This window comes from Grus americana, chromosome 1 (assembly GCF_028858705.1).
Source record: "Grus americana isolate bGruAme1 chromosome 1, bGruAme1.mat, whole genome shotgun sequence".
NCBI classification, from domain to species: Eukaryota; Metazoa; Chordata; class Aves; order Gruiformes; family Gruidae; genus Grus; species Grus americana.
The window spans coordinates 198,094,992-198,107,030 of NC_072852.1; the positions used below are offsets into that span (position 1 = coordinate 198,094,992).

At 42.9% G+C, this 12,039-nt stretch overlaps 1 protein-coding gene across 4 annotated transcripts in view; it reads left to right on the forward strand.

The window, feature by feature from the left end:
• Positions 1-1,417: 1,417 nt before the first annotated feature.
• The window catches only part of SPATA13 (spermatogenesis associated 13), a 165,181-nt gene continuing 154,559 nt past the window's right edge, over positions 1,418-12,039 (forward strand). For all 4 annotated transcript variants that reach the window (XM_054828577.1, XM_054828586.1, XM_054828618.1 and 1 more), the window contains exon 1: positions 1,418-1,663. In XM_054828577.1, the coding sequence (XP_054684552.1) occupies positions 1,586-1,663 (78 nt within the window). In that variant the 5' untranslated portion in view covers positions 1,418-1,585. The remainder of the gene's footprint in view (positions 1,664-12,039) is intronic.

Here is a 12,039-nt window from a genome sequence, read left to right on the forward strand (position 1 = left end):
TTCTTCTGGGCCACAAGAATTAGATTATTAGAATAAAGTAATTCTTACAGAGTCAGATTGTCAATGTACTCCCCTTGTTGAGTTGTTGCATGTCTAATCTGTCCAATGTCAGCACAACTTTTGTATGAGTAGGTATTCATTAGCAAGAATAACTCATTAGCAAGAGTTTTGGCCCCTTCCAGTCTGGCCCCTTTCAAACATTGCAAATGTGTTACTCATGGTACAGTTACTGATTAGTAGAATTAAACATACTCAGGATGTTTTGACAGCCTCCTCATTTGGTAGCAAACATCTGTCTAGAGTCACAGACCAGATCCACACAGAGTAAGCAGGAGAAAGTCATGCATATCTTTGAACTCGGTCTTAACACTCAATAGAAGTTTTCAAGGGAGGTATTAATCTCACTCAAGTCACATCAGCTTTCTGAATGTCAGTACGCAGGCTCCCTCTCTTTAGCCAGTGGTGAAAAAGAGGCAGTTTCAAAGGGCAGTTGATCCCACTTATCTTTCTCCATTGGCAGGGGAGGAAATTAGGTGACTAACAAACTAGAGACCTGTTTTTGGAAAGATAAATATAGATGAGAGACAAGTTACCCAAACTAAGTCTGTTCTTTGCATGTTGGTACTATTACATGATGGTATCGATCAGAGCTGACTGCTTCTGCTGTGTTCATGAGGGAAGTGTCTCCCACATGCAGCACCTCCCGCATCATGTGGCACAGACCATGCATCCAGTCAGGCACTGTTAATGGTGGCTATTGTACTACTTGATTTCCCATTTTTCTTTCTTCTTTTGAACTTTTTTTCCCATGAGGGTAAATCTGCCTCAGTCAGTAACAGAGATGGAAAAAGTACTCTGAAGGAGACTGAGGACCATGAAGTAGTACCTTTCCTGTCCTGCTGACCCTTTTGCCCTAATGTCCAGATTTGGCCATCTGTGAATCTTGTTATCTAGTGCTGTGCAGAGCAGATCGGGTGACTGATCTCTTGGCACAGCCAGTGTGTTGCTTTGGCGGGTAGTGTGGGATGAAAAAAGCACAATACATGCCTTTTCTGTCTGAGACTTGTTTATCCGCATGACATCCAGGCCGCTCTGGGAGAGCTCTCCTCTTGGTGATCACTGGCAACCAAAAACGAATCAAATCAAGGCAAAGTTAGAGAAATTCTCCTATACAAAGAGCTGCTCTGAAACAAAGCCGCGTTTTTGCAATGCATTGTCCTGGCTCTGTGTGAGTCCTGTAAAGAGACAAAGGCGAGCAGGAAGGAAATCTCAGCTGCTTAGTAAATGCCCTAATTTGATTTATTTACTGCTCCCTTCCCCCACCCAAACTGTTCTGCTAACCTGTTAGTCCCAACTCAGACAAGTAAAACCAGCTAATCTGATTAGTTCTGACACACAGGAGCAAGGCTGCTGGGAAAAGCTGGACCCTTACAGCTGTTTCAGGCTTCAGCTTCGATCATAACGTTATGGGTTTGCCGAATGTATAGCGCAGCGTGACAGGAGCCTAGCAGCATGTCCACAAGTGAGCAGTGTGACCGTCACTGAAGATTTCTACCCTGGGTCTGAGGCCACTGGAATACAAACCATGTTTCGTGTCACCTTCAATGTAGTGACAGAGAAAGTTACCTTCACCTTGGCAGCCTGCCCCTCCGTCACGTGGAAGGTAAGCTCAGATATGCATCATGTAAAAAGGCTGATGGCACAGGAAAATGAGTATCTAAACTGCTTTCCCAACCGTAGGCCGTGTTTACAAAATTTTAAGGGGAGTAATAATGTTTTACGGGAACTGCACTGCAAAGTGGCATGTGCACAACTCGGAGTTAGACAGACTAAATGGATCTGGTTCTAGAGAGCAGCTTATTTGTTGCCTTTTAAAGCTTTTATCATTTGACATTTAAAAATAGCCAAATGCCTAGTCACTTTCTTCATCCTGATCTGGAAATGCCACTGGATTTATATTAACAGCATATCCAGAGAGGTATATGAACACAACCTACTTATGTGTGTAAGGAAGGGACACTGTTTGGGGAAAGCTTTCAAGCTTCCTAGATCATTTAGGGATTGCAAGGATTTGTGAACTGTACCAAGGTAAGATAAATTAGAAAAATTTGCATCCCTCTGATAAAGGACTTGAAGCAAAAAAACCCCCTAGATGCATAATTTACTTGGCATGGGGTTGTGATAAAATTTGGCAGAAGCCAGAGATGCTTTGTGCATCAGCTCCTTCTCCCATTCAGAGATTGAGCTCAGATCTTCATTTCCTTGAGACAAATGTTCCCACCTCGAAGAAAGCAGCATTGTCAGAATGAGATGGGACCAGGTTCATTGCATTGCCTTTCTCTGTTAGTGAGTCTGTGCTTTCACTGTAGTGCAGTTTGTGAGGACAGCCACCATCTTCTGAAGTGTTGCTTTAAAAACTTCATTTTAGAGTCCATTACTTACAGAGCAGTTACTGGAGAAACCTCACCTCTGTCTGTTGTTCTGCCTTTTGGATGTGAGACAATTATGAATAACTAGACACAGTGGTAGAGCAGGGTAACTGCTCTTGCTTCCGCTGTGCATGATTCATTATGCTGCATAAAGTGTTGTCATATATCTTTGCTGTATCGTTTTCTCAGTCTTGGACCTGTCTTTTCTCTTGACTTCTGAAGTAGACACTGCCCAGAAGCTGTTATTAGAAGGTCTGTACAGGGCCTGGTACAGTGTGGCCCCAGCCCAGATCTCTGCTATTTGTAGCATCATATGCTAAATAAAAAACCTTCTACTGGAGCAAATTGTTTTTGGAGAAAAATTCACATGAAATGAATTTTACTGGATGCCCTCCCTCTGTGGGAGAGTTTAGGATGATATTGCTTCAGTTTCCCTATTTGTTAGGAAAACTTACCTTCCCAAACCTGCGTATGCACTAAATGGTAATGAAAAGAACATTTCAACACAACATAAAATGGCCTTACGTATGCTTGCTAATGGTGCGTTAAAGATTTTTCTGCCTTCATATCAGGGTTGTAAGGACTTACAACTCACTGCCTTCATGCTGCAAGGCACTTAGAAGAGGGGATTGAAATGGAAAACGATACTGGTTCTTACCATGCTGTGGTGTTCCTACCTGATCCTGGCTCATGAGCTCTTGACAGAGCAAACATGGATGCAAATATAACCCAGCTGGGTGCTGCATTTCAGTGCTCATTTATTATGTTTCTGAGGGCTGTTAGACATAAGTGCATTGTAGTAAATCCCTTTGGAACAAACTGGCAAGTACTGAAAAGTGCATCCTGGCACACTTTTCCAGTTCTTCAGCTCTTCTATTATTTGTATAATTTAAAATATTTGATATGTGCAAACATGAGCAAATGCTTAAAAGTAAAAGCTAAAAGAAACTATGGTACAGTAGAACTTCCTGAAATGTAGTACATTTATTGATGAACTAAGTAAAAGATACGTGAGACAGTGGGCACAATTACATGGAAAAACAAGATGGGATGCCAAGCCAGCAGAAGAAATGGCTTTGGAGTAGAGCTTGGGTAAGTAATGCTAAGTTAATGCAAGGAAAGCTTTGTGGAGGGAGGTAATATTTTTTATTGACCAACTCTTACAGTTGGAAAAATCCAACAAGGTTTCAGGCACACAAGCCTTCCATTTTGACAGTAGGGGGCTAATGAAAGGTACTGTTTCCCTACAACCTCACCTTGCTTATGTCCTTATGTCAGCTAGAACAGCACTGGTACTGCAAATTAATTTAAATCCTTTGAAGCTGAAAGAGGTCACATCGCTGCTGGAGGAGGCAGGACAGAGACATCTACTTTCAGACTGCTAAGTCTTTTTCTTCCAGGAGTGGGTGGCCCAGCCTGCAGATAATAGCGAGATGTTCTGCTTTTCCGTATACCCGTGGCATGACCAACAGATGAGTCTTGTGCAGTGTGGTGGGGCCAGGAGGATGTGGCAGCTCTGTAGCAGATGTCCTGGGGCCAGGAGGAATGGTGCAAGTTCTGTCCCAAATTGTTATCTTTCTGCCCTATCATATGCAGTTTTCATTCTCTTAGAAATTAATTTCTCATTAGAAATATTGGTGAAAAATATTCTGGCCAAAGCCTACTCTAATTATATGTAAAATATTCATTTATATGACATTTTAGTGTAACAAAAACAGGGCTCCTGTTCCAGACATTTCACACTCTGTAGGGCATAAACCGCACTGCTTTTGTCAAAACATTGTTTTATAAAAACTAATTTAATAAGAAGTGGAGGAGGGTATGGATACAGGACGACTAGAGGGAAGTGACAGCTGAGCAGGCTGTTGGCAAGTGCGAAGGTCTCAGAGTTGAACATGCCTTTTCACATAGGCACCGATGCTTGAAAACCAAAGCAAAAAGCATCTTTATTATAAACCATAAGCATCTTTACCATAAAGGCTGGAGAGGGGACTGGGCTGCCCTTTCTCCCCTCTCTGTGTCAGTTTGCCTCCACTCATTTGCCTGCTCCTTAGAGAACAGGCTGCTGCTACCTCTCATCTGTCAACAGGCATGGAGCTGGTCGGCTGGGTACCCTCAGATATGCGTGGGTTACACAAATCAGGCTGTGGCCAGTATCAGCTCAGCCAGAGTCCCTCTTCAAAGGCCTTTTCAGGTTCCCCTCACATAAATTACTGTTGCATTTTCAATCAGTTGTGGCTAACGTTCAGGGAGTCTCATGTTGTGCCTCTTTGTGTCATATACCTGGCTTTCAGAGCAGATAACAAGATCGTGCAGCTATTGATATACCAACAAACTCCTACCACTCGTTTCCTAACCTGTGAATAGATGACATGCTGCTTAGATTATTGCAATTCAAATTCGCAGGGTACAAGCAGATTTCGTTACAGAATGTACTCGCTCATTGAGGATTAGCTACGCTTGAATCCTATTGATTTTCTCTTACTGTTGATGGTTCGGTTTTGTTGAATCCTGTACAGGGGAGAAACAGCAACAACTGCTGGTTTGTGGCTTTCTATTCAAGACCAGGAAATTCACTTGATGGGGATCAACCTAACTCGGAGCTTTCTTGCCAATTGATGCTGTGCTTTATCTCCCTGACACGGATAGATAAATGAGCTGGGGGTGGCTTTGCCGGCAGTTGGAGCCCGACCCAAGCGTGCTGTTGCCAACTTTCAAAAGCTGCACAATGGCTCGCTGTCCCTGGCAGTTACAGCCGTTGGGTCAGGGACCTGTTGTCTGAAATGCTGTTAAGAAATAATGATGTAAACTCCTCCCTAAGGATGTGGGAACAATGTTTGAATCCTGCAAAGGGAGCAATATCTGTGATAAGGAAACCAGAAAAAATCGGGAGCTTAGTGTTCGTTTTCTTTCTGCAGCAGGTCGAATACAACGCTTCTGCTTGCGAAGGGCTGGTGGGGAGGCAGGACGGGAGGTGTGGGAAGCAGGCGGCAGCTCGCAGCTTTTCTGGCTCAGAATAACCTTCCCTGCTGCTGTTTTAGAAACCTCAGTTAGACTTACATAGAGCTACGGTCTGCCCTGTTCAGCAAGAGTAAGTGCACGTTACTGAACAGTTTGGTTTTACTTTGTTGTGGTAGTGCCTAAATGTCCCCCAGTATCCCAGACTGCAGTGGTAAATACGGTACAAACAGAAAGAGGCCCTGCCAGAAAAGTTCACAATCAAAACCTATGGATTTAGTGCATCCCAGCAAAGGACCAGACTGTGAGCAGAAGGACAGCGTGTTGATGACGAGTGTCATCCTCATGTGGTGGCACCTGGGAGAGGAGTGCAGAAGGAGGGCAGTGTGACTGTGGCACACGCTGCAATGAATTACTCTAGGGCTGAATCCAGGAGAGTCTTGCATTAGCTCAAGGAGCTGCTTTGTTCCCCAGATCCTGTTAAAGCTGGGGAGGTGATGGAGATGATGGTTCTCAGCACCTGTGGGGAAGAACTTCAGCTTGTTCTTTACTTGGACATTGTTTTCAGCTTACAGAACAGTGCATTTGTCCTTGAACAGCAACCACTTCATTTCTAACTGTTAAATACAGAGCTGCTAGACACTTCCCAGTGTGAATTCCCTGAAAAAAACATGCAGAAAGAGCTATTGCTCTCAGTCTTCATTTGAAATACCTTTTTTCACTTTGCTTTTAAAGAGCTCCTCAGTATATACACCAGATATTTCTACATCAGCTTCTATGAACGTTATTCAAGGCTTACAAACATGTGTGAGACATCTCTTTTTCCTCCTGTTCATGAGTGCAGATGCACCCCATCTTGTGTACTTGTTTGTTGATTTTGTCGCTTTTTGATGCACCCAAAGAGAGATTGACAAATTCCCTTCACTCTTCACAATATTCACAGTCCAGTTATAGTCTATGACCCCAAATACTTGTCTCAGCAACTCTGAATGCCACTGCACACTGCCACAACCACATTTGGGATTATGATGTTTGATTTGGGAGCTATTGTCATGGAAGCAAGTACTTTTTGAGGTGATTACACTAATTCTAGCAACAATCTTAGATCTTTTTTACTTTGAGCCATGATGATAGACCAAATTTTTCCTCCTGTCATTATGTTTCTGGGAGTTCTGTAGCTCCCGCGTGCCTCCGCAAAGGTCTTGCTATCAGAGATTTGCTCATCTGTAGAGGACTGAAATCCCTTTCTCCATGTCTCCTTGATTATTTGCTTACAGTATAACACACTCACCTTTATCTGGTTCTTGCCACACAACCGTATTTTCTTAGCCTTGCACCAAACCCTTAAATGAATGTGATTCAAAAGGGTCAACAGGTTCTTGCTGAGAGGTCAGGTGCAGAAAATCAGGTCTGTGATGCTCGTTGTGATCAGGCCTGTGATGCTGTGATCCCCGACTCCAGTTCACCAGCAGATGGTAGCAGACATCGCCTTCTCCTGTGAGCTTCAGCTGGGGTTGTCTGCATGGGAAAGGGCTGGAGTGCCTCACTGGAGTCATTTGTTTCCAGCGAGAAGAAACAAGCTGTAAACAAAGTAATTGTGCAACTCGGAACAAGGGAGAAGAACCACGGAAACCAGGGAAATATTGCTGCAATCGGGACAGAAGAATTAAGTAGAGGCCGGAACAGAATCACTGCAGTGACTTGCACTGAATGGCATGAGAAGCATTTTGGTGTCACTGTTATTGTTCTTGTGGTGACAAAAAGGGACCATTATTTGCAATGTAGCAAATGAACAACATTCAGAGCAGCACGATAAAATCGAAACTGCTCTGGGTCAGCTCTGCCCATGTCTGTTGACCTTTTGTCTTTGCACTGAAGAAGTGGAAAGTTCAGGATGGGTATACTTACTAGAGGCTGTTTCTAGTCATTTATTTGATTTTCTTCTGAGCTGTACCAGCTCCAGTTCTTTTATATTTGATATGGGCTGTCGATTACCACTTTCTCTCACTCTCTTCTGAATGCTACTCGTTTAAATGGCTTGTTGTGACAACACTTCTCAGCTTCTTTTTCCTGATAGCAGCTAAACTGAGAGACGGGAAGAGAGAGGGGGAGAGGATAAAGTGAAAGCTGTTATACTGTGGTGTAATTCCCATAAGGAAATGTCTCTTCACTTATAAGACAGTACTGGTTAGAGCTGAGCAAACTATTTGTGGCAAATCACTGGATAAATTTTGCCATTAATGTTTTCAGGTGTATCACCTCTGCTTTTAGCTACCTTACTGGAGATTTTGAAATTTTTGGACTCCTGCACACAAACACTGTTCATTTTTGTAAGCAGTTTCTGGGAAGCATGCCCTTTGTGCTCATTTCTCCATCAGTGAGAGGTTGGTGACCAAAATCCTAAGAGTTGGTTGACCGGACACTGAAACTGATACCTATGCTTATTTGCTGGAAATGAAAAAAAGGTCATTTAAATATCATTTAAAACAAGACAATGGCTTTTTATGGGTATAAAAATGTATTCCTTCTCCAGTGCATGCCATATTCTGAGTCAGAACATATTTCTTGGTTAAAGTTTCAGAATGGAAAGAGAAAGGAAGGAAATCAGTTACTGTATTGTGCTGCTCCTTTTGCAGGGTGGCTTGCTCTGGAAAGCAGTGCAGAATGCACGCAAGACTGGCTATACATCTGTCAGTGCTTATGTCACGTAGCTGAAGATTTCAGCTGAAGTTGTCAGGATTCTCCTTTGGCTTTAAACCTTTCTAATTTCTCACAATTATTAGACATACCTAAATACCTTCTGTGCCTTTGGCAGATACAGCTGGTCTGAGTCCTTTCAGCTTCATTGGAATCAGTTTGTGGTGTTAGTGTTCATGTATGTTGTGTTGAACTACATGGGCAGGGGATAAAGTCCTCCCAGTGTGACAATACTTGTCTCTACAGCTGCGCACTTGGCAGAGGTGATGATCAACCAGTTCCAGGGACAACCCAAAATTTTGCTTGGGAGTTTTTGGTCCATATCCTTTGGCAGGGAGATATGCTGGGAAAAGCCTGGACATTAGTGGATCTAATGAATCTAATGACGTAATTTGACAGCTAGAACCGGAAGAGGGCATGTGTCAGTGGCTTGAACATCATGGTTTGGCAGTATGGTAAATCTGCCTGTAGGGATCATAGAATCATAGAATAGTTTGGGTTGGGAAGGGACCTTTAAAGGTCATCTAGTCCAACCCCCCTGCAATAAGCAGGGACATCTTCAACTAGATCAGGTTGCTCAGAGCCCCATCCAACCTGGCATTGAATGTTTCCAGGGATGGGGCATCTACCACCTCTACGGGCAACCTGTTCCAGTGTTTCACCACCCTCATCATAAAAAATTTCTTCCTTGTATCTAGTCTAAATCTACCCTCTTTTATTTTAAAACCACTACCCCTTGACCTATCGCTACAGACCCAACTAAAAAGTCTGTCCCCAGTCCTCATGTTTCATCAGAAATGCCATGGCCATCGGAAGCCAAGCTTTGATTTAACATAAATTCATGGCTGATTCAAATTTGTTCAAAACCACTGACGGATCTATTTTGTACTGTTGGGCTTTATGACCAATCAGGTATAATCTATCTGCACATTTCCATTTTTATGCTAGATCAAGGAACATCTGCCCTCCCACAGCCAGCATAAAGCCTTCACAATAGCATGAAATGGTTACACAGCTTAAACTCTCTCCTGTATAGTGTGTTTAACACGTCTGAATTACAGACATGTTCTTGTGTCTGACTGGTTCCATTCTATACAAGATCCATATGTTGGTGGTGCTTAGATAAGCCATCATGGAATCTCAGCCTAAATGCATAAGTGCAGCCATACAATAAGCTGATGTCATATGCAAACTGTGAAATTAAACCTCTGGTTGATCACATTTGCTTTCCCAAGTGGACAAGTGCTAATTTTTCCTCCAAATAGTTTAGAATTTAAGTAGGTAAGTAATGTGCAGGAGATCTGTTAAGAGGGATGCAAAAAATACAGCTGCAGAGACATACAGATGGGTGCAAGCTATTTCAAATATTAAACTAAAAATCTGTACAGTTACATGTTAACATCAGCTCTACCTTTAGTCATGCCTTCCTGGCCTGATAAGATATTAGGAAAGGAGAACAGAGGTGATAGCCTTGCAAGATGAATCTAGATATGAAATAGTAGAGGAAGAGCAAATACATGGGAACAGAATGCTGTCATTTGAAAAGAATGCCTAGAAACCCAGTAAATTGCAAGTAGGAATTGCAAGGTCTTTGTTGAAAATAAAGAAGTGTTGACTTGAGTAGTACAGAGACTGGAAAAGATGATGGCACAGCAAGAAAACAAAGAGGTGTGTGTGCGGGGGAAGTTTAGGAGTTGTCTTGTGAAAGTGAAATTTTGGATTCTGACCAAAAAGAATAAACCTGCTGTATGTGAAACACTGATTTTGAGGACAATGCATTATGAAATGGTAGAGCAGCTATATATTTTGCCCATGGGATTCAGTTTCTGTTCCAGTGCAGATGTTTAGTGCTTTGTAATCATGGTAGAACTTGGGTGTTATAACTCACTTAGACACTTCATGCCTTGTTTAACAGTATCTGAAGTTCTTCCTACTATTATTTTTATATATATATATATATATATAATAAAAGGAGCAGTCACAAACTTAGGGCAGTGTGTAGAAATCTCCTTCCATGGCAGTGATAATTCATTCCTCTGTATACAATATCCATTGTCTTAGTGCAGCTAAAAGCATCCTAGGTGCTTTACAAAATATAAAAAGACATGGTCCCTGGCCTAAAGTGCTTTCTGCTTTAGTTCATACACGACACAAGACGTGAGAAATGAGAGATGGTGCAGGGATGAGTGAGACCCAGAGTTCCTCTAAAGACAGCACTCTGGTGTGATGTTTATACATCCTGAGCATTAAACTGTGTCCAGACCCCCGCTCCTTTTTGAAGTTAGCCTAATTTTTTGCAGAAGCAAGGGTTGTATGACATTAACTGGCATTGAAAGAGTTCTGATTGATGACAGTTTCATTTTTTACTTTTGATAATAGGTCTTGAGAATCACATCACAACCTGGGGCAAAAAAGAAATATGTGTCAATTTATCTTAATATGCCATACTGTAAATCACAATGATTTACCTGCTGCTTTAGAACTTCAGCAAACCCTGCAGCAGGGACAGGGACCTCCAAGTGCTGGGGGGGTGGGCAGTTGAGAAAATGTACATTACATACATCATTAACTCCAAATGCGTCCAGAAAATGTGGTAGAAATATTTCCTGAGCTATACCCTACCCAAGTTTCTTATAAGGCCAGCAACTTTTAATCAGATGGGAATCTCAGTGGGTCTTTGCAAAACTGGTCTCAGCAGCAGGGAATGTTTAGCAGTGTCTTTGAGTGTTACATTGAAGCTCATGGTTCTTTTCACAAAAAATGGTCCCAGGCAACACCTCCTTCCTGACCACCAGGCGGACAAGTATAGTTTAAAAATCTTTATTTACAACTGGAGAAAAATAATCCTTTGCCTTAGTGGGCTTCGGGGAGTTTTTGAGGCTCCACAGTGCAACAGTCACCTGTTTCCCAAGGAAACTGGCCAGTTTATCCAAATGATCACGGGCCGGAATACACTGGCTCCACTGCTGTTACTGATCCTGAGGGTCAGGAAAGACAGGATGCTGCATGGGGTTCCTCAGGTCTTAATACCTTCAGTCTGAGATGGAAATGTGTCCCTCCTACTGGCCCTGGGGTAGAGGAGGGGTAGAACAGCTTCCTTCGGTAGGCATTTTGGGTTCAGGGACAAGCGACAGACAGGCACATAACTCTCTGGAAAGACCATATCATTTACATCCTTTTGTGCTTTTAGGCATCCCTCCCTCTGTCCTCTGTAACAAGGCAACCCTATCTGTCTCTTTAGATGTGATCCTAACACCTAGCACTTTCCAAGGGAGGATTTCAGAGGACCATATTGATGATGGCAGCGGGTATTTTCTTAATGTTCATGAAGAGAGGTGTACATCCTACAGTGCTCAGCAAGTAGCTCTCCAAGGATGTTACACCCTAACACTCTGGTCACTACACCTGATTTCCAGCACCCAGGCTGAATGAAGAGCCAAGGCAGAGGGCCCAACATATCTCTCAAAATACACTCAAAGTTCCGTTGGTTGACTCCATACAGAATTTCACAAATTAGTGCCTTTAAACATTATCCAGCAACACACAGGAATCAGATGTGAACTGTACCAGCTGTTCGAACCTCAGCCTCCACTGGCCAGCCCTGGGCTTGGCTTGTGCCGGGCTTTGCAGGCTCTGTCCCTCACACCCGGATGGTGGCAGGGGGCTGCAGGCAGAGCTGAACTTGGATACAAATGAGGAGGAATTTTTAGCAAGTCTTCTCCAATATAAACTAGTTTGCCCTTGTTTTCCTTATTTCCCAGTCTTAAAGCAGGGTGTTTCACCTCTCCTTTGTTATCTGTTGGCTCATTTCCAGGCTGGACAAAGCTAAGAGGGGCTGTACACCTTCCACTAGTGCTGCCTGGGAAGTTCATAAATCACTAGATAAACCTAATCAAACAGTGAGCTGTTCAGATAGCCCAGGGTATAGAGTATGTGGTACGACAGATTTCTGGTT